Genomic DNA, 26,794 nt, shown 5'->3' with positions numbered 1-26,794 from the left:
ACGTCTCCCCCTCCCCCTTCAAAAAAAAAAAAACATGCAACGACAATTCATTGAGGAGGTTGACGCCTGCCACCGCTGGGAAGGGGAGTTTCTTATTTTGACTGCACAACTATGAGTAAATAAATTTGTGCACAAGTGAAGGGTGAGATCGGACTAGAAGAAGAAAAATGAAAATATGCATGTTTAGAAAAGGGGCATTGTTGTGTGTGACAACAATGGATCACCTTCGGTTACAACACACACAAACTCTCCTCACGGTTGTAGGTCCCCAATAAGATTATGTTTCTGTTCACATTGTTGTTTGCATGATTTGCTATTTTGGTTTGTGGTGGAGGGTTTGTTATTGTTGTTCATGGAGACGGTGGTTGTATTGCTATTGTAGTATTTTGGGGGTGATTGTAGTGGAATGGAAAATGAGTATTTGCTGTGTTGAAACCTTGCATAATTATAGTATTAAGATCATAGTTGTTGAATTAAGTATCGAGATTTTATTCTTAACCTTAAAGATTTTGCAGAGAAGATGAAAGGAAAAAGGAGAAACAAGAGAGAGGAAAGAAGAGAAAGGGTATAATGAAAAATAAATGATAAAAAATATAAAAAATGAATTTGTATATGGTACCAATTAAATAAGTTTTACTTTCCCATCTAACTCTAGCCTCCCTCATACAAGAAATATGAAATATAGCCAGAATATGTCCTCTCAAGCCTTAAATTTGATGTCAGAGGAAATGATGAGTCCTCTCAATATTTTATTTATTTATTTAGCTTTTGGTTGTGTGACTGGGACCTTGTGTGATGGATATGGTGTTAATAAATAAGATACATGCATTGCATTTCTGACAAAGAATTTGTATTGCGTAGACACTCAACAGTTATTCAGGAATCAGGACCACTTGGAACACGAAGTTGTTGATTAATTGAATTGAGACTGAAAAAGGTTACAACCAATTAAGGCACACATAATATTTGTGGTTAAGCACACAGACTCTCACAACTGTGGGATCAGACGTACGAAACCTCCCACCAACCACCAAAAATACACAAATAAAGGTCAACAGGGACAGACAGTATATCACGAGACACCCAAATTTTATGCGTTAATAGTACATGCTACTACTTGATACTTATACTTGTTAACTTTTTTCAATTATAGAGACTTTGATAATTTATCATGAATCAGTTATCTTATAAAGTTAGGAATATTTTTTTAGTTTCCTACAGTATTCTCTCATCTAATAAATGAAAAATTAATCATATTTTTTTGGTACGAAAGAATTTTTGTTTTACAGAAGTACAAAATAATCTTAAAATGTTTTTCTTTTTATTAATCATTCTGAAGGAATTCAATATAAACGAGTTTTTTAATTGAGAGGAAATGTTTGGGGTGGATGGGTATAATGAAGAGAGGAATAGAAAGAAAAAAGAAAAGGAAGAAACATTAAAAAAACAATAAAAGATTTAAGTGATGTGCAGAGAAAGAAAGAGAAAAATTTTAATGTTATCAATACATTAAATGTCACACTTTTTAATATTTATTTATCTATTAATTCCTTAACCATTTTTAAGATAACAGTTAATGAAATTTATTTTAAAATTAAACTTAAATACCACATGTTTAAGAGATTTCTCTTGTCAATACTGATAGTTAAAAAGAGTAAGCTAATAAGTAAAAAATACATGAACAAATTTAGATTTATAACATTTTTTACATATATAAGCATATCCTAGAAAATTTATTATGTATTTTCTTTTTTATCTATAAAAAGTTAAATAATATAAAAAAAAAATTATAATACTTACGTACTCATTAATTAATATAATTAGATTTCATTGATTTATTATGAACTCTAGGAATAGTATCTTTGTTTTACTAAAACTTATATAGTCAGCATAAATATATACTATAATGTTATTCAAGTTAAATCCCAATTGTTGATGGAATTATTTTTGGAGTATTTAAGAATGCTCCCACCCTAGGACAAATACTTGGTTTCAGTCATAGCCACTGATGGAATGGTGAGCCAATCAACTTCGTAGAACGCGATTCTTTAGGTGAAAAGTAGTTTTAGTGTTGAACTATAAACGCCAATGACAAGAAGCTCTTTTAATTTTAAGATACTGTATAATTCAATCCAATTTGTGAAATGCAGAGTTTCCAAGACCACTTGTATCTGCTTTTGTTTGAAGCAAATTTGTTTGTCCCCAAAATGCTCAGTGGTGACGGAGAAAAAGTAAAACATAGGAGTATACACGACGAGATAATTGTTTCGCTTTCTTTTATGACGGTGGAGGAGGAAGTCTTTCTTTTATCAGTAAACGTTAGTTGTTAATATTATTAATTTTTGTCAATTGGATATACTAAATAATCTTATATTGCTTGAAGAGAAAGTCGCAATAGGAAAATTTAGAAGCATTTGATAAATTTAATTCTTGAACTAGTTTATACTTTAAAAAATGTAAAATGAAATAAAGATATATTTATATGTTTTTTACACAATTTTTTATTTTATTAGTAAAAAAATATTTTTAGGCATTTAATGTTTAAGATTTTTTAACTGTTTTTTAGCTCTAATTATTTTTGTTTTAAGGATAAAATATTTATGAAAAGCAAATAGTATAAATTGCTTAATAATTGAAATAAATATTAGTATATTAATAGAGATAATAAATGGTAAATTTTATTAAGGTATTAAGGATAAAAAAAATACAATAAATTATAAGCTTAAATGTTACTTCAAACAACAGTATCTAAATAAATGTTATAAAATAATGATACAATATTATATATATATATAAACCTCCAACCAATCAGCTAACTAATCCCACATCTGCGTAATGAACTCTAACAACATGTAATAAAAGTAAAAGTACTTATTTTGCTTGAGTTGCCTATGACTGTGCTTGAGCACATGCATATGCGGTTACAAGGTAGAATCCAGAGCTGAAAATCGATGCATAACACAAGACAAAGCTAACACAATCATATGGATCATGACGAGTGTTCACAACACAACTTGTTTCAAACTGTGATTGAGCCACCGATGGCAAACTTTCTCAAAATTTTCGCCAACATATTAACTAAACAGACAAATGTTACATGTTAAAATAACATCAACTAGAACAACCTGGAAAATAGTTACATACATCCCTGCAAGGAGGAGGAGGAGAGAATCATAGGGACAAAACCATGCTGCTTAAGACAAAATGGCATCACAAACCACAAAGAAATTCTGCAAGCCTTCATTGTTAAATAATCTCAGTCATATGCTTCTATAACATTCACGAGATGAATCAATTGATCCGATTGATAGTTAATATTTGGTTCTGTTCCTGCTGTTTGCTTAGTGCTCCGCTGCTATGGGTTCTTGTGCCAAGTTGAGCTGTGGTTTCTCTTCAACGACTAAATCACCATTCACAGGAAGAACTTTACTTGTCTCATTCAATAAGGCATTGTTCTCTTCAGTGGCTGCTGCAGCTATTTGAACTTTCTCTTTCCCTCTTGCATTGGATAAGGTAACTTCAGCCGTTACACTTGATAAGGAGGTTTTGCCACCATTCACTGCCTTAGATGAGGTTCTCACAGACGCTGAATTGGATGAACTGATCTTTTCAGAAGCCAGTCGTGGAGGAAGAGACTTTCGTTGTGGCTTCTTTGGATGAACAGGACTAATGCCATTAGTGGGGTTAGTCTGAGACATTTTCTCATCCAGACTTAAACGACCTTGTCGAGCACTGTTGCTAGTGTTTCCTTCTGGCTCTGAATTTGTTGAACTCTTCTTGCGACCAAGCTTGGGAGATTTAGCTCTGGTAGTTGGCATCTACATTAGAAAGTCCAAAAGCTCAAGAAATTAAATTTCCAAATGACAGACCAAACTTGCTAACTCCAAATAGGATGAAAAAACATCAACAGTCACATCACATGTCAGAGAGAGGGAGAAAAGAAAGATCAAAACTGTGAGCTCAAATGAATGTTCAAATAGCAAAGCAAACAAGACAATCTAAATTTCACCAGTGAAAGTGAAAGAATAGAAAACTGGGTTTTAGAATCACATGCATATAAGAATTGTGTTTAAAAAGGTTGTGAAAGTCTAAATAAAAGTAGTTCAGATGAACCTGATCAAGCACCTATCCATTGATAAGTGAAACACTGTCTAGAACAAATTAAGAATTATACTTTTTTAGCAATGAAATAGGACTCGAAAATCCAGTGGGCTTACTTTGGAAAATTAGCAAAACCACCTAAATTTTTAGAATCCATAAGATATGTGTAAGTCACCAAATCACAAACCACATCTAAGGTTTCAACATGGAGATCAACAAAAGCAAATAACTGCAAACAAAATTGGCATTCCAATTAGTCCCTAATTTTATAGAATAAACCATCAGATTCATCAGTTGAAACTGAAATCATAATAAATGAGCATCAATGTATAGTATAATATGTTTATCTTTTATTTCACCTCCCTGCTAATCTTGGTCTAATAACTTCAGAAAATACAAGTTTTATTACCCATGTCACAATTACTTCCTCAATCTACATCTACATAATAGACATTTCCTTTCATTCTTATATCTAGCACACCTAAACTTTTTGGTTGCATAAAAGACCACACTTTGACTTAGGAGAGAAATTAATAGCTACAAATGTATGTGCATTTTTATTTTATTTTATTTTTATACAATGATCAATCATTCTTAATTACAGGTATTTAAGAACACACAAGACATAGACAGAACCCAGGACTGTGCAAGGCCATAGGCAAATGAGCCAAGACAATAGCCTAATAATGCTCTCATGTCACCTAAGACCATAAGAAAATTTTATATCTTTAATAAGTTTTGCTTAGTATCAATTTACGTTATTGAGTAATAAATTTAATTAAAGCTGGTTTTTCGTTCAGTTTTCTTTTGTTATTTTAAGATTAATTTATCATCAACATAACTATCTATTTAATGAGATTTTGAAATTTAAAAAAATGCTAGATGAGCAAAAGTCAGAAGAGGAGCAATTTGGTTCATATATTTAAAAACAAGGGAGATATTCAGAATTGTGTATGCTATGGTATGGAAGAATAAAAGTTTGGAACCAAAGGATTTTCACTTAAGTAGGAGTACAAAAAGAATATGCATTGCAATTTTATCAAAAAAACAAGATGAAAATGAATTGGAAGGTAAAAATGTGCGAAGATATCATATCCCATGTTTCTAAGTTTAAGTATCCAGGATCAACATTACAAAAATGATGAGGAAATTAATGAACATGTCAAACAAGCTAGATGGTTAAAATGAAGAAAGGCATCAGAGGTTATATGTGACTGCAAAGTACCAGCCAAGTTCAAAGAAAAGTTTTATTGTACTTCCATATGCCCAATTATACTCTATGAAATCGGCTTTAAAAGAACAAGAGAAAAAGCTGGGAGTAGCAGAGAATATCATTGATGTGTGACCACGCAAGAAAGGGCAGGAGGATACAAAATGAATGTATACAAGATGTTGGTGTGACACCTATCACAGAATACAGGACAGAAAATCGATTAAGGCAATTTTGGTAAATGCAAAAAAGGCCACTAGAAGCATTGGTGAGGAAAGTAGATTATATGGTTTTTAACCTTATGAAAGGCATAAAGGGAGACAAAAAAACATTGAAAGAATAAAAGGGATCTTGTGGTGAATAATATCCCTAAAAATTTGGTTTTTAACCGAGTCCAATGACTACATACACATTTGATGCAGTTAAACTCATCTAGTGAGATAAGGTTTATGCTGTTGTTGTATAATAATTACAATCAATTCCTAATTTTAGATTTAAGCTATTTGTTAAAACTTCCCTTTCTGTTATTCTTCCTTTTCCTTTCATATGCCTGCACACCATTGCTACAGGGCCCATCTTGGTTTCCTTTCCCCTTCTATAAATGTAGACTATCGGCCTATCACTATTGCTATAATTTTTTAATAATTCTACACATTATTAATTATATTAATTACTTTGTTATAATTTGTAAGCTGTAACTATTTATCCCAATTTTTTAAAATATCTAATATTTTAATTATCCCCCCTCTCTTACTTATCTGTCCTACTACTCTTGGACATCGTCTGTCTTCCCCTTTCTATTTTTTATTACCAATTAACTATTATCTACCTTCTATCACCCAAGCCAATATTTTGTTTCATTTTTTATTTGAAGGGTTGAGGTGAATATCTGAATTAATCAAATGGGTCACAAAGGTGTTAGTCTTGAAGTGGTTCATCAATTTCTTCATTGCGTATAGATGGTCTTGATTTATTTTTCAAAAATTGAAAAAAAATACTAACAAAAGAAATTAATATCTCATTAGAAGTATTAAATTACATCAAAAGATTAGATTCTTTTTTCAATTCATACATTACTTATAGAATATTATTCACATCACTATAATCTCTGCTACTGCTGAAAGAAACTTCTCAAAATTACAATTATTTAAATCCTATTTGAGATAATTTATCTACTAAGATGCATTATATGAATTAGTCATATCATCTATTGAGAATAAATATTAGAATTACTTAAATAAAATAATTTTGCAATTCAAATGGCTAGCAAAATGAGAATTGATGGGTTATATTAGACTGAATGTCAGATATAAATTTAGTCTAAAGCCCTAGAATTTCTCAGACTATTGATGGAAGAAGTGGAAACAGTGAGAAAAGAGCTTCAATCAGCAGAGATTGCTCTTTCCAAAATAGTTCAGAAGGCTAAAAGATTGTTGTATGCTCTGATTATTTGAAACAACATAAATATGTGGGTGAGTCCATGTGTACACATCTGTGCATGTGAGCATCCACGTAGTAACAGAAAATGCATTACATATGAATTAAAAGAAATCAGATAATAATTAGGCAGAGTACACATAGAGAGCTTGCATGCAATCATACAGACAGGTACACAAACACAAACATGCATATAGAAACTTACCTTTCTTAACTCCGCCCTAGGAGGAGGAGGCTCCTGGTAGAAGCTTGGCATTGGAGTTGCTTTAAATCCTAGACTTTTTCTAAGCATCTTAATCTCGGCTTCTTGGTTCTCCTATAAAAAAGGTGAAAGGTTGGTGTGATTAAATGCCAATATCTGCAAGTTACATTTCATACTAGATATCAAATATTATCACCTTGGTTTTTGCTTGCAAGTTACTCTCCTCCACTTCCTTTGCGTGAATCTTTTCCTCAAGCTTAGTGTAGAACTGGCCACCAAAATAACTTTTTTTAAACTATGAGTTGATCAAAATGAAACCCTCGTGCAACACAAAAGGCAGAAGCAAATAATAATCATTTACCTCTTTTCTTCTCTCAGCTCGCTCATCACACTTGAAACTGAATCCATATTTTGGGAGCGCCCCCACCCTGCGAGGTTTGGCATCTTCTGCAGTAGGACTTACAACTGGATTAAGGATAAACCATAAATACACTGTGCCACTCTCAGTAACAAACTAACAACATAAATAATATAAACAAATCCACATTAGCTCCCCATTGCCTCTCACCACCATAAACAATGCTCAACCAGGAAAAAAAAGGATACGAAGAAGATTCTGCTTCTCCTTGAAGATTATCATGGGGATCTTTCTTCGATAATTGTGGTCTAGTCTTCTCCCTGTATCCAACAAATAAATTACAGCCCACAAGTCAAATAGTTAAGATGAGGATTCTTTATACCTATTCTTTCTTCAACTAATATACGATGAAACATTCAAACATAAATGCTAAGCATAACATACATTGATTCTTCAGAATGTGCTGTGTTAGACTTTCCAGGGTGCTGAAAGTGTAAAAAGTAAAAACTATCAGGAAATGCCAAAACTTAAATTTTTGCTACTCAAAACCAAAAGGAAAAAAGAAACAAAGGCACAACTATTTGAATGCCTGACCACCTATGTCGAATTCCATAAGCAAACAAAGATATCAACAAAGTTAACCTTGGACAATCGAGCCTGCTTGTCACTCAATGATCTGTTTTTAATAGGCTGTCTTGGGTGAGAGTCTGAAGCAAAAGTACCATTTGAAACAGAAGATGCTACCTCTTCATCTTTTCCATCTTTGTTCTTTTTAACTGAACTTGCATGACTGCCTCTGGGGCTTGGTGGCTTTGCATTCTTATTCTTTGCAGGACCTTTTCCTACTTTTAATTGCTCTGTCCGATCTATGATTTCTGCTTCCTCTTCCTAGAATTGAGAAAATACATGAGAAGAGATACTCGATTTGAATAATATTAATAAATTAATTAAACCAATTCAAGGAAAAAATATCCTCTCACCTTAGAAATGGTGACATTGTTCATATATATATTATCGTTTGATCCTTCCTTGATTTCTTCCTTGGACGAATAATCAGTTGCAGTGCTATCATACTGGATGAAATTTTCAAGATTTCCATTTGTAGCTGCAGTTTCTATAATTTTGGTAACACCAGGGTCTACATTGGAAGCAATACCATCCTTTCCAAAAATAGACAGTTCATCATGAACACCATTTTGGTGGACTTCTTCAAGTCCATCAGCTGGCAAAAGGTTGCTTGGATCCATCATTCAAGCCAGCTACAAGTTACATGGAACCAATGATCAGCAACTTAGAGATAATCTAACACGAGTGAACAAGTTTTACCCTTCATATGTTGTTTGTTTGAAAATTTCATCTTTTGCCTTGTTAGCCAGAATGATTTCGAAAAATATCTAGAAAATCCTCATAATTTTCTTCACTATCCAAAGAACCAAAAGAGATTGTTTTCAATGTTTCTAAAACCAAAATTCTCGAGCCTTTGTATCTAATGGCAAGGAAACTTACCCACTTGATGTGTAAAAACAGCATACTTGTCTGGTGGTGTCATGAGTTTACTTACCAGTCAAAATGGTGAAAGCAACATAACACAAGATGAAATGCAATATACAATAGTTAAAGATTATAAACAGGGCACATCAAAGTCATGGACATTAATGAATAATGTGGAGCACTTTAGGTAGATTAAGAGATGCATCTAATTTCCACTTGGTGGCCAAGTGCATGAAGACAAATTAGAGAAAGAGGGACCAAATTGACTTGCTTCTAAAGCACTTCTTAGGTCTAACGTCTAAGCAACCAAATTGGAAAAAAAAAGAAGGTACTTAGCTATAAACTAACATCATCAAAATAAGAAGAGTTTAGAGCGTAAGTGAGCAAATCAAATCCGAGGATAGTAATACAAGCAAGATTGGCATTCTCCACAGCACTACCATTTCCAAGAACAAAACTTTCATCCCAAAAGAGTGCCACCCAATGAGGAACAATTAAGAAAACTCCATTTTGCAGCAGAAAACAAATCAAGACCAACAACAACAACTACAGTACCATCTTAATTGAAGCACAGGACTTGACATGGGGAGAGAAAGAAAAAAAAGATTTTGATGAGTTCCCAGAAAATGTTACCTGAGGTGTCACTGTCAAGAGCCGAATGGCATCGTGGGTTCAGAGATCTGAGAAATGGGGGATCCGAGTCCTACCAACAAGATCCGAAAGATTCAAACTGTGGTAGAAGATGTTGTTGATGCTTTATCTATTACCAGCGGAAACACGACGGTCGTTACCGTGTCTCTGTATTTTTATTGTATATTTATTTTATTGTTAAAAAAATAATTCTTATATTTCTTTTAAAAAATATTTCAAGTTTTTTGAATAAAAATAAAATTAAAGGAAATAATAATATAGTTTGGGATTTTAAAATAAAATAAAATGATATGATATTATTTAGGTAATATTGATTTATTTAAGAAAATATTGAAATAGTGTGAAATCTTAATTTTAAAAAATCTAAACTGATTATTAATAAATATGAATACTACAACGGTTGTTTAATTGTTGATGATAAAAAATGAATAAAAGAGAAATTTTAAGAGATATAAAAAAATAAATAAAAAATTATAACTAACAAATTATGCCTACTAATTAGTAATTAATACATACAAATTTAAAAGTACGAAAATAAAATAGCAATACAAACAAAATTATATTTTAGAAAAAAAAATAATTTTAATTTTAGATATTATTTATTAATAGGTGATTACAACGTTAAATAATTCTAATTTTAGTTGAGGGAATAAAATAATAAAATAATAAAATAAACATATAAACCAAAATTTGTGTATTTCTTATTTGTACTTGACTTATTTTATTTTAATTTAATCATGAGAATCTTGTTGAGTGTGTTTTTTTAGGATTACATGTTTTAGAAAAAGAGAGACAAAAAATAATTACCAAAAGTGATATTTTCTTTATCTTTTATTATATATTTTTCATTCTTAAAAATGAAATAAATAAAAATAATAGGAAAAAAAGAGTATAAGGTTGAGACTTGAGAGTGAGAAGCTTCGTATTGGTGACAACGGTTTCATTTCAAATCCAAATGCTGAATTTCAATTTCCAGGTCAGGTCAAGTCGCTTTCTCTGCTGTACTCACAATTTACGGTTACATCAAGTTATATGCTTATTATCACCAAAACAAGTAGCTTAGCTGTAATTAGCTAAAGTGCTAATCAAGAGCGTTTAGGGTCAGTTTCTTTGATAATAAAAATTTAAAAAGTTAAGTGATTTACATGGAGCATGTGAACTAAATACTGTATAATTGTTTTATATTAATTAGTCCCTGGTTTCCTTTTAATTATCGGATTTTAGAAAAAATATTATTTATATTTATTTGTCGTTTATAAAGTTTAACATCATGTTAATTACTACTTCATTAATTATATTTTTACTTATTTTCTTATCTTTAATTATCAATTATATCATTACGTATTTTCTTATCTTTAATTAATGTGTGCTGCTACTTAGAATGAAGGGTCCCTTGCACGAATAGTGTGAAAGTAACAATACGGCTGGACTTTTTTCTTTTCTAAAACAAAAATTAATTAAATAATTGAAAAATTAATTATGGGATTTCACACAACACACATTCTTGCTCTTATGACGAAAATCTCATTGTATCTTTTAGAATTTTTTTAATTAATTTATAGATACATTTATTATGAAGTGAAAAGAGAAATGATTGCAATTGAATTTTTTTAACTATTTTATTATAATCAAGAAAAATTATTATATTTCTTATTTAAAAAAACAGAAATAATAATAATTTAAAATTTAAGTGTTTCGTATATAATTACGTTAAAAACTTAAAGAATTAAAGGTAAAATTTTGTTATCCAAGATGATATATGTAAAAAAATCTAGTAATAGGATTGCTTTCTTTAAGATTATCTAATTTATGTTTGTTTATAATAAGGAAAAATAGTTTTTAAAGAAATAATTGATTTTATGAGAAACTATTAAAACATATTCTAAATATAACCAGATTTTAGATTTTTTTCAGCTTCTGATTATTTTGAAAATTTACAACAAACACATAAAAACCTTAAAAAGAACATTAATTATTTTTTTAAAAAAAATGTTTCTTTGCTTAAAAAGACCTCAAACAATCCTTAATCCCATTGTAATACGATGCGATAGTTATACTATTTATCAGATTAAAATTATTCATTTCAATTTTTTCGTCTAACTTTAATTAAAATAAACGAATCCTTAATTTTGACATTTCAAACAAAAGAGATTTAAAAGGAAAAATAACCTTGATTCGTATATTGTGACTTATATTCCATAAAAACTTCTCCCTTAACATTTTTTTTTTTACATTTTCAATTAAAATCATGTACCTAATGAAACCTTAACATTTTACGTGGATCACAGGTTTTTAGAAGTTTATAATTATGTCCAAAATATCAAGAAACTATTTTTTGATTGTATTCCTAACTATACTTATGTCAATGTTCTGTTAAATACATAATCTTAATTAAAAATGTAAAAGTTGTTTCAGAACCAGTGGTTAAAGAACTAGATCCCAAAACATTTCAAATATTACAATTGGGTATCTCTACTTAGTGGCTTTGTGGTTTAGATGAATTTTATTGTTGCGTATTAGACTAGTGTCAACTTGTTTTTATTTAATCAATTAAATTAATTTATTCATGTAATTTATGTTTTAATTTTGTAACTGACTACAACATGATAAGTTATGTGTAGTTAAGGACTGATAATAATTAAAATAAACATTTTTTAATCAAAAATCATTTAAACAAACACATTAAGAAAACATAAAATTATTTATTTACCCTAAGTCGAGTAATTATTTTCCCTTGGTAGGATGAAAACTTTCATTTAAATGTCACTCAAGTTTAAATACAATTAAATTCGTGTGATATTCTCCAATTTTTTATTTTTTTTTGGTAAAGTGAAAACAGAAAAACTGCAACGAGCTAAACAAGGAGGTTAACATCATTTGCTAAAGCCTCTGATACAAAATCGGGGGAGAAATTCATGTCCATTCTTTGAATTATCTTAAATTTCTTAATATGTAGGTCCTTAATTTTTTTTAGGCTAAACGATGTTTTTGGTATTTTTTTCACTTTAGTCTTATATTTTTTTAAAAAAAATTATTTTAGTTTTTTATGTTTTAAAGAACGATCCAAAATGAGTCAATATAAATCTGATAAGCTGATAATATAAAAATATTAGCTACTAAAATTTATCACAAATACATTTTTTAAAATACCTTGAATATTATAATTAACACATAATGACAACTTTTTTAACCATCACTATGATATTTTCAAAGTAAAAAAAAAAAAAAAAAAAACAAGAAATTATTTTAACCACCTAGAATCCAGAACCCAAAACAACATTACAACCACCCACAACCCAGAACAACCAAATATTTCCATTTAAACAAAACCCAAACATAAATACAAGAAAGAAAGAAACAAAAAAAAAAAGTGCAAAGGAAGTTCATGAAGATGCTTTTATGAACCCTAACTTTTTTCAATTTTATTTTACACAACTGAAGCAACAATTCTTAAAATTGGTCGAGGGCTTTTAAAGTGCATAACTTTACAAGCAAACCCGAATACATTCTTTGATTTTGGTTCAAAAAATTGAGAGAATTTACAATTCATGTATTCACGCTTTTGGGAAAGAAAAAAAGCATTACAATTCACGCTTCACTCTTCACCAACAACATTTTCCAAAACAACAAAGTTAAATTCAATTCTCATAGGGTCATTTGCAAAGGGATCGAGCAAAGTTGGAAATTCGAACGTGATTAGTGATTAGTGATTAGTGATTGACCAAGATATTTAGTGCAACGCTCCAAATTCTCCGCATTGTCAATAAAAGCTCTACTAATAAAGAAAGCAACACATCACTCTTCCATCCTGATCGATGCTCAATCCAAGCTTCAACATCCTATGGATCCTGTTTCCAAAAGCTATTGAGGTTGTCAAGGCTATACCCAGAAGTGAGAAGAACCATCTCAAATAGCAAAACCAATAAGTCCTTCACGGATTTGAAACTTTGAGCAATTGAGCGGTGCCCAAATTTGAAAGAGGAATTAAATTTTTAATGGAGAGAAAACGGAAAGTTTAAAATTAAAATAATTATTAACGGTTTAAATCTTTGTTTTTTATTTTTTTAAAATATTTTAGAATATCTCATTTTGTTTGTTTTTTTTTTAATGGATCTTGGTGTATGACTTCACATAATGCAGGAGATCCCAACTAAGTTGACACTCAATCATTAAAGATCCTAAGATACACACCAAGAAAGAAATATTATTGACGAAAATGCATAACTTACCTTGTCAACAATAAAATAAGCTAATTATCACATTACAAAAAGGCATGGTTGGGGACCAGCTGGGGTCAGAGTAAGAGAAAGGAAAAACAATTTACGCTACACATGTCCAAATTTTTATTGGATAAGCATCAAACACATAAATTGCGATCAATCCGAACCTAAACTCTTATCAAAAACACATATTTTAATTTTTTTGAGAATAAAAAACAGACAAAAAAAATTAACAAACTAAAAATAAATTTTGATAATTTTATAAGGACAAAAAATATTTTAATCATTATTTTTTTACCAAAGGTCCTTATTTTTTAAAATTTTATAATTAAGTCCAAAATATCATCAAATGCTTTTTATTAATTTCGTAACTGGACGTATCTTAAAGTTCCATTAAGCACGTGATCTTAATTTAAAATGTAAAAATTGGTAAAGGGATTAGTGGTTCAAGGACTAGGTCTCAAAATACTTGAAAATTTTCTAATTATATATCTTTACTTAATTAACAGAAACTTATTCATAATTAACATTATATATTTTTTAAGTGACTTCAGTAAAAAATAAAATAAAATAGAGTGATAATCCCTAATAAATAATTTTCTTGTAATTGGACATGGACCATGAGTCATGAAAGGAAATCTTTATAGAATAAATAATATTAAAAAGCGTTTGGTTGTGTTTAAAACTTAAAAGAACTGTGCTCATACGAAAATTGTTCCATGTGTCAAGCCTTCATATTTCAAATTTAGGGGTTGTATTATTGAATTATGATTTTAAAGGATTTTAAAATAGTTTTTTTTATAATTTTTTTTATGATATTCAATCAAAATTTTTAAATAATATAAATAAATTTTGTGGTATTTAATTAAAAAAGAAAGACAACAAAATTCAATGCTATTTAATTAGAATTTGTTATAACTTGTAAAAAGTATTTTAATATTAAAAAATATACAAATTTCGATGAATTATTTTTTTAAGAAAAATTTTGATAGATTTTATCGGGACTTTTTAGTATAAAACATCTGTTAAATAATTTCACCACCTTAAAATTTTACTAAACTTTTTTCTTTCTTTTTCTACTGGTTATCATTTTTTTTCTCTCATCACATATACCCTTTTATTTCTTTAATATTCTTTAAGATGTGTGTGTCACATATATTTCTTCTATTCTTTTGGAATATAAAAAAATTCAAATATATTTCTCTCCTATGCATTTTTTCCTTTGTTTTCTAAATTAAAAATGTGTCTTATGTACTAAGACTAATCATGCTTTCTTTAGTTTGATTATATCTATCACACGTAATATTTCGTAATTATCACCCTTAATTTCATTATCCACATAATTTAGTAACCCTTTTATCAATTTTCACCCTCACTACTCCGTTATAGTATAAGCTTATTATTGCACCTTTTTTATACATATAATTAGATTTATCGTGAAATGATTGTAGTAATTAAAAAAATTAGAAAATTAACATATAATTTTAAATATATTGTTCAAATCCAAAAGTGAGAATGAAAAAATACTATTACAATAAAAGTTAATATAGAAGAACATAAAACTAGAATCAATATAACTATTAAAAGATTAAAAAAATATATTGATTTTACTTTTCTTATCCAAACTTAATATTTATTATTATTTTTTCACTAATTCTTATAATTTAGAATGTATTTTTAAAAATTTACAGAATTCTTTCAAATCTTATAAACCTATAAAATCATTTCAAATCCTTTAAATTTTTATGATAAAAGTCCATTAAAATTCAAACTATCATAAAAATCTTGTAAAGAAATATAATAAATCATAATAATTTTACATAATCTTTAAAATTCAAAAAAAAAATTATGCTAAAATAGTCTTTTAAAATCTTAATCCAATACACCCCTTAAACGACTTTTCCATGAAATTTATTGGCCCTGCATGCACATACTTCGTTGGTTGATTTTTAGGGGGTAGTAGATCTTGATGTTCAAATCAATAATAAAGCACCCAAAACTTCATGGCAACTGTGCATAAACACTGTTAGAAAGTCAATAAAAATGCAAGTTGCCCCTTCAGTGGAAGTTGGAACATTCAACTCCTGAATTTATAAGCTATTCCGCCTCACACCAGAATTCACCAGCTTGACATACGCATTTTTGAAATCTTCAAAGAATAGATTCTCACTGTCTGCGTATTTTTTAATCCATCTGTTCAATCAATGGAGCTCTCTTAGTTATGCACACTAAGGAACATATAATCAGCAGAAACATACACATGCGGTGCACCGGGATATGTAACATGCAAGTGAATGTCTAGTCATCATTAAGATATAATAAAATGGTCCAGCTAAAAATTTTAGTTAAAATTTCCCCCTCCTAAATACATGATTGATGGGAGTTTTTGATAGACAATACCGACTCTAGCTTACTTAAAAAGACAATTTTCTTTTCAGCACGTCATTGTTTGCTTACATGGTCTGGATGTCCTCACGGAACAAATCCAAGAGATAGCGCCGAGATGTATGCTTTTTGTAGATGACATAGTCCTCCTTGGAGAGTCAAGGGAGGAGTTGAATGAGAGGTTGGAAACTTGGAGACGAGCTTTAGAAACACATGGCTTTCGCCTAAGCAGAAGCAAATCGGAGTATATGGAATGTAAGTTCAACAAAAGAAGGAGGGTTTCTAACTCAGAGGTGAAAATAGGAGACCATATTATCCCTCAAGTCACACGGTTTAAATATCTTGGGTCTGTAATACAGGATGATGGGGAGATTGAAGGGGATGTGAATCATCGCATTCAAGCAGGATGGATGAAATGGAGAAAAGCATCGGGAGTGTTATGTGATGCAAAGGTACCGATCAAGCTAAAGGGAAAGTTTTATCGGACTGCGGTAAGACCGGCGATTTTGTACGGAACAGAATGTTGGACGGTCAAGAGCCAACATGAGAATAAAGTAGGTGTAGCGGAGATGAGGATGTTGCGGTGGATGTGTGGTAAGACTCGACAGGATAAAATTAGAAACGAAACTATTAGAGAGAGGGTTGGAGTAGCGCCTATTGTAGAGAAGATGGTGGAAAATAGACTTAGGTGGTTTGGGCATGTAGAGAGAAGACCGGTAGACTCTGTAGTGAGGAGAGTAGACCAGATGGAGAGAAGACAAACAATTCGAGGCAAAGGAAGACCCAAAAAGACTATAAGAGAGGTTATAAAAAAGGATCTCGAACTTAATGATTTGGATAGAAGTATGGTACTTGATAGAACATTATGGCGGAAGTTGATCCATGTAGCCGACCCCACCTAGTGGGATAAGGCGTTGTTGTTGTTGTTGTTGTATTGTTTGCTTACATGGACAAAAAAGAATCAGAAATGAGTCCTGAGGCCAACAAACAACTATAATACAAGAATTTGAACAAGAACATGCGTTAGGCTCGGGATCATCACCTAACTGTTTGAAAATTGATGTTTCAGATTTCAACTAGAGGTCTAGAAAAGGAAAATTCAATGTTTAGTTTTGTGTGTAAACTAGTACTCCAGAGACAAGGATATGGTGTACTAGGGCAAGACACGATGAATCACGAATTATGGTGTCAGAGTGTCAGACAAATATAACTAACATAACTTATTCACTACCAATTGATAGAGATTATTTGCTTCCAATTGATGGATTATTTGCGTTACCTGTTATTTTATAGAATCCTGAAAAACAAGAAAAGGATATGCTTCTCATTTTAATTGTTTTACCTGTTTAGATAACCTAACATTCTTTAAAGGATTTACCACTTCAGCACTAAAATTTTAGTGCTTAGCCAGAAAAGAAAAAAAGTGGGGGACAAATTCATATTAAGAGTAGCATAAGAGGTTGTCAAAGATAAAGAACCTTAAGCATTCATCATCCTCAACAAGAGCGTGATCTGAAGGAAGTCCAATCATACTCGGCATACCACCTGCATAAAAGACAACCAGCAGATGAGAATTATACAAATAATTTTTTTTTTTTTACAAAAACAAACCAATAAATATGTTGGGTCTATCCAGAAAAATGAGCATGCAACCGCAAAGTAGAGCTGTTGATTGGAACATATCCAGAGAAGACTGGACAAAAATTATGTGATAATCCAATGGCTAAGCCTAACATAGTAACATCCATTCAACTCTTGCATTTCCTTATTGTCTTATTGTCTTCAGAAAACAACGACTTGTAGCAAGTATACAAAAAAAATATAAAAACAATGTTTAAATGAGATAAGCTGTTAAATTACCTGAAGACGTCCACGGCTTCTCCAAAAGAACCTTATAATATGAATTGTCAAAAGAAATTGGGCTTCCAAAACCTTTACTTCCAATAGTGTGGGCTCCAGACAAAGCCACAAGTTCTTGTGTTCTATGAAAGAAAAGCTCCAAATGATAAGGATGCATAAGCAAAACTAATTCAAGTAAAATATTTTATAAAATTTATACAATGACTAATAAACATATGATAAGTAATTTTTGGGTCAGAAAATCACTATTTTCTTGCCTTGTTAGTTTGGTTTAGAATTAGGACTTTATAAGATACTACCTCTAATCCTCTATATATGAAACAAAATGTAACATTTTCTTGGTCTTAATTATAAGAAACATAAGATTACTTTATTGCTAAATTTGCTTTTGACCCCTAATTATTGTGAGGTCTATTAATGATTATAATCATTTTTCCATCAAAGTGGGTGCATTTATTGAGGTATCATCAAAATAAGAGACACTCATTAGTTGAAAAATTATTTTTTAAAAAATATTCACCTCTTAAATCATCTAATATTATGGGTAGTCTTGAAATAAAATAAAATTTTATGACAAATTAACTAATCTAACTACTTTTATTGGTGTTTATGAATTAGGTAATTGTTTCTTATATATAGGATCGGAGGTAGTATAAGATTCAGTCTGCCTTTGTAATCTTAAGATTCTCATGTTATGGACAATCAGACAGTTTTTAGATGATGTATAGCTGCACCAGTCTAAAATAGATACAAATAAATGATACTTTATAGAACACAAATACAAGGTAAATTAGGAGTTTTTCCTCATACTCACGAAAAGCCTTTGCTCTGGAAACATTTCTTCAAACCAGAAGCATTGAGAGATTCCTCAGGAAGTCTCCCTTCTGGATCAGGCACCCTATCATTAAAATGAATGAAAATATTATTTGACTGAAGACTAACCAGACTTCATTGTTATATGAAAACCAATGAGTTAAATTCCCATGGAGGAAATTTTTATTCCCAGCAAAATGGTTGATCATTCATTAAACAAACAGATTGAACATAATTCAATAATTGGCTAAAAAACATTTTCAGAGCACCTAATGCACCAAAACTAACATATAACTGTTTGTTTGTCATCCTGTTAAGAAAAGACCAGTTGCTTGTCACATCATACTTCATAAGTACTAACTTGAAAACAAGTCAACTAGAAACCAAGCATCTTACAGTGTATCTAATCTGCCCAGTGAAACTTGAATAGGTGGACCTCCACATACTTCAACTGCTTCAGCTCCAGCCACAGCAATCATGTCCGCCCAAGATACTAATAAAGATAAACGAAAATTTGTTGATCCAGACCAAATTATCACTTACTATTAGCAGCAGTTACCAGATAGAAGAAGGACCTGGTTGGATAGCATCTATCTGAGTCTTTGCTTTTTGCAGAACCTAAAAAATATGTGATACGTCCACTGAGATATTAGGTGGCAGTTAAAATGTAAGAAAAGATATTTGTCTTAAAGCCATCACTACCTCACTATCATGTGGAATTCTCCAAATAGTAATAGAAATAGAAGTGATAGAAGGGGAATGAGAAAAAAGTGAGACAGAGCATGCCTTTACTGATTTTTTCAGGCCAGCATTTTCAGGTCTTTCAAGTTCATAGACTATAGAACCATTCATACCACCTGCAACATGAAAAGTGCAAAAAATATATGTACATTTTGAATTTGATGATGACACTATTACCAAGAAAACATAATAAGATACCGCACAGCTTCCTCTATAATTGGCTCACGCCTTGTGAAAAATTACCTAAACAAATTCAATCGATGAGCAAAGGCTAGAACTACTACTAAAATGGAGTTATAGAAAAGAGAAAGATGGGAAATTTTCCATTTGATTATTCATTACATAGGAGAAAAGTCACAGGATAATTTTGTTTGAAAAGGACCAGCAATGAGACATATCTGAAAAAGCCATCACTACGTTACTAGCATGGTTTGTCTCCATGATAGCAATGATTGGCATTTTTTCCTGTAAGACTCAAAATCGAATTCAGCTTGGAATTCTACTTAGTTTTAGAGTGAGGCTCTTGATGCCAAATTGGATGATTAAGGAAGCATATCAAGTAGAGGATGCAAGCTTAATTATATCAGGTAAAAAAGTCAAAACAAATGGCATTGGCACCCCAAATGTGGACTAGCTACATATTTAACGGGAAAAACATAATATATGCACTGATCGTGTAAAGGTTATTATACTGTCATCCAATCCAATTACAAACTGCTATGTATAATAACTACTTTTAAAGTCATAACGAGGATTGTTTCTGTTTGTTTGACACTGAGAAAACATGGCTATTCATTTTTCAGACAAATGTTTTACTCTGGTCATAAAAGAGAGTAGAAGGACTGTATGAAAAATAACAGCAACCTTGAGTCCCTCAGATGAGATAAGAATACTACCTGTACTGTCATCGATGTCAAAGGTTCCGGCATCATGGAATACCAATCGAAGCACGCCAGCAGCCTTTCCCTTGGACAAGACCTTCCTCACCTCTTCTTTAATGAGAAGATATTCCTTTGAACCTGGCCTTCAATCACCACCATGTATTCACTATTCAAGACATGAATGAATATGTAATATGTATGGTCCAAAATTAAATTTTAATTATATACATACTTACTGCATGGCGTTGGCTGGGAGGCAACCTATGAGGGGAAGAAGACATGGCAACGTGGCTATGCGTATTAGCCCTCTCCTGCTGCTACTACTCGAAATTGAAACTGCTAAATCTACGAAAAACGGTTACCGTGTAGTTAAAGTATAAGCACAATAACAGCAGCTCCATCCGAGGTTGAAGGTTGCCTCCCTTACCTGAAGAAGCGTTGTCGGGGAGGAAGTTGGCAGTTGAGAAAGATGACCGTTGGAATTTGGCGGGATAATCGGTTTGGGTGTTGCCTGAAGCGGTGCCGATTGAGCACCGCACACTCACACTCACACTCACACCTAATCTCATTATCTCTACCTGACGCCACACACCTTCTTTCTTTCTTTAACCCCCTTTCCACTAATTTCGTCATTTTAACATAATAAAATTACTAACATTATACTTGATAGATACATTTTTTTTTTAAAAAAAATATTCTTTTATTTTTAGATGAACAAGGATAGTTTTTTATTATCATATTTTTATATTCACAAATCATTTTCTTTTATAAATATTAAGCGTCCCTTGCAACTTACTTTTTTTCATGCTGTTGATTTTATTTATACAGATAGAGAGACAGCAAATCTGCATACAAATTTAAATATATTTTATTATAATTTGTTTTCTAAAAAGATACAAATTTTCCAAGATTAGAATAACAAAATGATTTTTTAAATGGATATAGTAGGCTAGCCGTGAGCCACAAATGCCTTGTGTACAAAGTGGTTTGAATAAAAGGTCGACCATGACATAAGGTAATTTTTACTGCACCTTTTATCTCATTTAAATATTCAATCTATACTAGTTTGAAAAATATTTTCAAATGTCAGGTTATGTCATTCTAACTTTCCTTTATATGTATATAAAAAATTATTTCTTTATAAGTTGGGATGACAGAACCCTGTAAAGCAAAAAAAGATGTGTAATTTGGAAATATTTCCCCAAACTAATATAAATTGAGTATTTAGACGAGGGAGCACTGCAGTAAAAAATCCGTGACATAACTCTGGAGAGTACACAGTTCCTGATGACGCTAGTCGCTTGAATAGAAAGCCAACAGCATGTCAAGATCTAGGAGGGTACAATTTCTAACCTAAAAAGTCAAAAAAAAAATATTCCATTTGAGCCTATCACTGATAAGTCATCAATATCACCATTCCTGACCCTGACAGCATCTTTTGATCAATAAAAATTTGGAACTCTCATGAAATGTAAAAAGAAAGTGCAACTTTTTCTTTTTTAGCAATAAGGTTATCCTGCTGATCATTGGAAATGAATCTCTTTTGAGGTGAGCAAACCTATCAAGTATCAACTGTATTAGATTTTGTAGGTTGCTAATAATGTATAAAAAATAAAAGAGAAAGAAATGCTGCAGGATGATTATGAATAGCTATTTATATTACAAAATTTGAGGAACTTGAACAAAATGTACAAGAGCTGGAAGCATGCAAAGCCCACACAATCCAGAGTAGCTCTGCTGTATTACACAAACTAATTTACTCAACAATACAACACACAGAAAATAAACAAAAGAGACAGGTATTGTTATCTAGGCCCTGAAAGGCGAACCGCGGAGAGATAAGCATCACTGTTACAGTCTGAGGGACCAGAAGAGGTGGCCCCTTCACTGGAGGATTTGAACACAGTGGCATAAAGGCGAGAACCCAACGAAGAACTGGTTGGTGGGTTAGGAACAATACAAATACCCTCCAACATTTGGACAACTCTGGTCATAGATGGCCTCATTGACATGTCTTCCTGTATGCACCACAATGCAACTTTTATAGCACATTGAAACCTATCATCATTCTCATCAATTTTCAACTCCGAGTCAAAAATATCTCTCAGCTTCCCTTCTTCCATCATCTTATAAGCATAAGTTGGGAAATGGGACTTCTCTGAAGACTTACTGGGATCATAGTTTTTCCTTCCCCCAATGATCTCTAGTAGCACCATACCATAGCTATAGACATCACTTTTCTCTGATATGGCATAGTTTGTTATCCACTCCGGTGCAAGATATCCCCTGGTGCCCCTCAGTGTTGTGAAAACATGGCTTTGTTCTCGGTTCATGAGCTTAGCCAGCCCAAAATCCGAAACCTTGGCCATGAAGTGGTCATCCAGAAGCACGTTTTCCGGCTTGATGTCACAATGAACAATCTTTGAGTCACAATCTTCATGCAGATAAGCAAGTCCTTTTGCTGTTCCCAGAGCTATATTGAACCTAGTATCCCAATCCAACTGAAACTCACCTTTGTTTTTCTTGAATATCCATTTATCCAAGGAGCCATTAGACAGGTATTCATAAGCAAGGAGCCTATGAGTTCCATCAGCACAGAATCCCTTAAGCCTAACCAAATGAAGATGATGAATGCTACCAATGATGCTAACTTCAGCCCTGAACTCTTTCTTCCCTTGTCCAATACCTTCCAACTTCTTCACTGCTAACTGAGTCCCATCGGGTAGAACTCCTTTGTACACTGACCCAAAACCCCCTTGCCCAAGCTTCACAGAGAAGTTATTAGTGGCCGCCTCAAGGTCCTTGTAGCTGTAACGGATTGGCATGCCAGTCAAATTCTCCAAGAAATTGTCCTCTTCTGAACCTTCTCTAGGAGACTCAGGCAACCTTTGCTTTCTTCTGTGGTATCTAACTCCCCCAAAGACCAGACCACAAATGACAACCAAGGCTATTATGACAATGACCACAACAACTATGGTGTGCTTATGGACACCTCCGCCGCCCCCAGAACCCGTGCCAGCGCCTCCATCTGTCGAGACCTTAATGTAAGAAACATAACCAGAATCAGAATCAGGTTTCTGAAAGCTACCTACACTGTCCAAAAGGAAACAGGCCCCTGAACTTCTGTGGAAGAACAAAGCAAGGCACGAGCAGTTTCCGCGGCAAGAAGATTGGCAACCAGCCAAATCGGTTTTCGAAAAAGGTTGAAGGAATTGAAGCGCAAAGTAATCAAGCCCATCATCAGCTTTAACCAACTGAATGGACTTTTCTGAGTCACCACCACAGGGAGAATCAAAACCAGGTTTGCAACTAGGAATAACAGAAGGGCAACTACACCTTCTTTGGTCACCTGTGCATATGGTGTATGCATCACAAGGTTCCGGTGTAGCACAAGAATCTTGGGGTATTGTTGTTGGAGAAGCAGCATTTGACCCTCCATCGTTGAGGTTCGAGAAAGTGATGAAGCCATCACTCCCCAAAACAGCAATCCAAGTCGCATTTGTGCCTTGATCTGCAGAGAAAATGAATTGCCACAACAAAGATTTGCTTTTGTCATAGAACCTCCATGAATTTCCACTAATGTTTGCTGAAGCCACCGCATCACCGCCCTTGTTGATGACTCTGCGGTTGTCCTTCTGCATAGTCCAATAAGGCTGCGGGGTTCGAAAACCTGCAGTGAGAACAACATTACCAGACTTGATCTCAAGAACATGGGTCAAGTTGTTTGAGCTAGGATCACTGATGAGTTTCATTCCCTCAGTGAACTCTTGAGTTGGCAACAAAGTATCTGTTGGATGGCTAAAACTTTGCCAAATCACTGTGCTATTATCAATTCCAAGCAAAACCAAATTCCCTGTGTCAAGCAATTCCATTGAAGAAACCCCTTTGTTACTTGTGCTTGTTGACCAAACCAAGGTTCCATCTTTCTGTAAGAAAGCGTTGCCCTTTTCATCAAACACAAAATTGTCCGAGTTAGCAACAGGAACTGCTCTATTGGCGGTCCAAATTACCCTGGTAGTGGCCACATGGATGATTGCAAGTAGAAACTTGGTGGTGTCATTCGTTGTGGTGACAAAGCCAAAGGCAAACTGAACCTTTTTTGAGACAAGGAACTTGCCATCTCTGTCAATCCAATTCATTTGAGAACCATTTAATACCCCGGGTAAGACACGTCCAGAATATTGACTCCCAGCTAGACAGACTTTGCACAAAAGGAAAAGGGTACCCGTAATATGGAAGAAAGACCAATGTTTTCCCATGTTCACAAATGGAAATCAAACGCACATGGAAGAAACAGAATTCATCTAACCGCTAGCAATATGAGACCAACCAACAACAAGAACCACCCCAGAAAAGAATACCAAGTAACTGTTTTTTATTAATAATGTTTTATGAAGGGTATGTAAAGTACGGAGAAAGAACAAGAAATGAGAGAATATGAACAGACCCAAATATAGGATTTGACCAATCAAGAAGTCTAATAGTAGATGATTTGGAATATGAAGAATCCTGAAATCACACGTAAGAAAATGGATAGGGGCATGAGCAGATTGAAAATGAAGGAGTATATTAATTGTGAAACGGAGGGGTTGATACGGTTAGTTTGTGGTTGTGGAGATGAGAAGGGAAGAGAGAAGCAGTTGTGGGAAAAGTCAACAAAGACAACTGGGCAAAGTACTCTTCATTTGACCACGAGTCTATCTGCGTGGCACGTGAAAGGAGATCAAAGATGCAAAAGGAAAGAGGTGGAAGAAGAAGCGCGTTGTTAAGTATGACAATGAATGAATGAATGAAGGTGGAGAAAGCAGAGAATTTGCGATAGTATTTACACAGAAGAGAAGCGCGGTAGAAGATGGTTTCAGAGTGGATCTGACTTTGGTTGCCTTTGTACTTTACAGCTAACTCAGGTCTTGGAGCCGTGAAACGCATTAAGGGAGGTATCTTCCTCCTTTTTTAAATATTTTTTGTGGATTCACGAATTGACTCGTTGAAGAACCTTCTTTTCTTCTTCCAGGCTTGTGGTATTTTTCTTTATTCAAAATAATTTTATTAAAGTTGGATAAAATTGTTATTGTTATAGATGATAAAATTTTGTTTCTAAATATTTAATATTTTATAAAATGAAAAGTTATTAATTAGTTTTAACAACATTCTCATTATTAATATTTTACCTAAATAATTAAATAAAATTTTAATTATATTCTATTTAAAAAATATATTAAAAATTCAATTTATTTTAATAACTTATATAATAAATAATCTTTTGAGAAATGTGTATTATAGAAAAATAACGTGATTTTTTTTTCCGTGAATACACTCTCTTTTATTTTTCTAATCTACATCACTTTGTAATTTAATTTTCAATTTACACTACTTTAGATTTTGTGTTTTGATTTACACTATTTTTGCAAATGAACATGAATACACTTTCTCTTACCTTTTTGTTTTTTTTATTTAAAATATTATAAAATATAAATAGTATATTATATAATTTTTTAAATTGATTTTAAAATTACTTATTTATTAAATTAAATTTTTTAATTTTGTTTTTTTATTTTTTTTTAAGAAAAATATACAAATAAAGAAAAAGAAAAAACAAATTGGATAAAATTAGAGCACAATTTTTTAGTTATGTTGTATGTAATTTTATAGTTAAATTTATGTGTTGTTAATGTTTTTTTTTGTTATGTTCGTTAATTAAAAAATAAGAAAATTAGTCAGTAGTATTAAAACAAATTAAAAAACACAGTGAAAAAATACTTGATACATCTATCTTATATAATAAATATAAAATTTTAAAATATAATAACTAAGATGATAGTCGAAAATAATGAAACATATTAAAAAATACAATTACAACGTAAATATGACAAAACTAATGATGATCTGAAATATATTGTACAGGATACATGTCTTCTTGTATTTTGATTACTGGTTTGTTAAAAGTAGTCAAAATTTCTATTGTGCAAAATTTTTAAGTAATTTTAAAACCAATTTAAAAAATTATATAATATAATACTTATATTTTATAATATTTTAAATTAAAAAAAAAAACAAAAAGGTGAGAGAGAGTGTATTTACGTTCATTTGAGTTTGCAGCGGTGTGAATCAAAGCACAAAATCCAAAGTAGTGTAGATTGGAAATTAAATTGTAAAGTGGTGTAAATTGGGAAAAAAATAGAAAAGAGAGTGTATTCACGAAAAAAAAAACCAAATAACGTTAGACGAGAGTAGGGGTGGGTAAACAGGTCCAGGTCAATGGACTGGCCCGCGGAGTCCACGGTCTGCGCGGATAACGGACCTATTTTTTAAATGGTTCATGATTATGTTATATTTGTGGGCCCACCCCACTTAACCGCGGACTATGCAGGTTTGGTTCGTGGTTTCCGCGGGTTGCCTGCATTAGGATTTTATTTCTTCAAATATGAAACCATTTGTTGTTGG

The 26,794-nt window shown here is 32.0% G+C and overlaps 3 protein-coding genes across 5 annotated transcripts; all 3 read right to left on the bottom strand.

Annotated features, from left to right (window-relative positions):
• Positions 1-2,836: 2,836 nt before the first annotated feature.
• LOC114414980 (protein WVD2-like 5) lies at positions 2,837-9,586 on the bottom strand. 2 transcript variants are annotated; one of them, XM_028379456.1, is made up of 9 exons: positions 9,433-9,586; positions 8,289-8,567; positions 7,951-8,196; positions 7,753-7,793; positions 7,557-7,628; positions 7,312-7,408; positions 7,147-7,218; positions 6,954-7,064; positions 2,837-3,818 (listed from the first exon to the last, which is right to left on the bottom strand). In XM_028379456.1, exons 2-9 carry the CDS (start codon positions 8,556-8,558, stop codon positions 3,342-3,344), a joined length of 1,386 nt encoding a protein of 461 aa, XP_028235257.1. In that variant the 5' UTR covers positions 8,559-8,567; positions 9,433-9,586; the 3' UTR covers positions 2,837-3,341. The 2 variants fall into 2 exon arrangements, with proteins under 2 accessions (XP_028235257.1, XP_028235258.1); XM_028379457.1 differs by lacking the exon at positions 9,433-9,586 and adding an exon at positions 8,815-8,949.
• Positions 9,587-15,453: 5,867 nt separating this feature from the next.
• LOC114414979 (putative L-ascorbate peroxidase 6) lies at positions 15,454-20,961 on the bottom strand. Of its 2 annotated transcripts, none has more exons than XM_028379452.1 (10): positions 20,778-20,961; positions 20,587-20,695; positions 20,366-20,493; positions 19,431-19,585; positions 19,304-19,346; positions 19,125-19,221; positions 18,730-18,813; positions 17,916-18,037; positions 17,534-17,600; positions 15,454-15,863 (listed from the first exon to the last, which is right to left on the bottom strand). In XM_028379452.1, exons 1-10 carry the CDS (start codon positions 20,917-20,919, stop codon positions 15,761-15,763), a joined length of 1,050 nt encoding a protein of 349 aa, XP_028235253.1. In that variant the 5' UTR covers positions 20,920-20,961; the 3' UTR covers positions 15,454-15,760. The 2 variants fall into 2 exon arrangements, with proteins under 2 accessions (XP_028235253.1, XP_028235254.1); XM_028379453.1 differs by having other exon boundaries at positions 19,515-19,585; positions 20,778-20,958.
• Positions 20,962-21,968: 1,007 nt separating this feature from the next.
• On the bottom strand, positions 21,969-25,281 carry LOC114414978 (G-type lectin S-receptor-like serine/threonine-protein kinase SD2-5). The gene has a single exon (XM_028379451.1). It carries the CDS (start codon positions 24,607-24,609, stop codon positions 22,156-22,158), a length of 2,454 nt encoding a protein of 817 aa, XP_028235252.1. The 5' UTR covers positions 24,610-25,281; the 3' UTR covers positions 21,969-22,155.
• Between the last annotated feature and the right edge of the window lie 1,513 nt (positions 25,282-26,794).

The sequence above is a fragment of the Glycine soja genome, chromosome 6 (genome assembly GCF_004193775.1).
Source record: "Glycine soja cultivar W05 chromosome 6, ASM419377v2, whole genome shotgun sequence".
NCBI lineage: Eukaryota > Viridiplantae > Streptophyta > Magnoliopsida > Fabales > Fabaceae > Glycine > Glycine soja.
This window is presented reverse-complemented; position numbering and strand designations above follow the sequence as displayed.

Excerpts from the sequence above, each read along its gene's own strand:
- LOC114414979 (XM_028379452.1), bottom strand. The coding sequence starts at position 20,919 with ATGAGATTAGGTGTGAGTGTGAGTGTGAGTGTGCGGTGCTCAATCGGC. Across the intron at positions 19,222-19,303 it reads GATAGATGCTATCCAACCAG|TATCTTGGGCGGACATGATT; the intron begins GTCCTTCTTCTA and ends TATCTTTATTAG. Across the intron at positions 18,038-18,729 it reads TTCCAGAGCAAAGGCTTTTC|AACACAAGAACTTGTGGCTT; the intron begins GTGAGTATGAGG and ends TTTCTTTCATAG.
- LOC114414978 (XM_028379451.1), bottom strand. The coding sequence starts at position 24,609 with ATGGGAAAACATTGGTCTTTCTTCCATATTACGGGTACCCTTTTCCTT.
- LOC114414980 (XM_028379456.1), bottom strand. The coding sequence starts at position 8,558 with ATGATGGATCCAAGCAACCTTTTGCCAGCTGATGGACTTGAAGAAGTC. Across the intron at positions 7,409-7,556 it reads GGAGAAGCAGAATCTTCTTC|TCCTACTGCAGAAGATGCCA; the intron begins GTATCCTTTTTT and ends TCCAGTTGTAAG. Across the intron at positions 3,819-6,953 it reads CTAGGGCGGAGTTAAGAAAG|ATGCCAACTACCAGAGCTAA; the intron begins GTAAGTTTCTAT and ends TTTCTAATGTAG.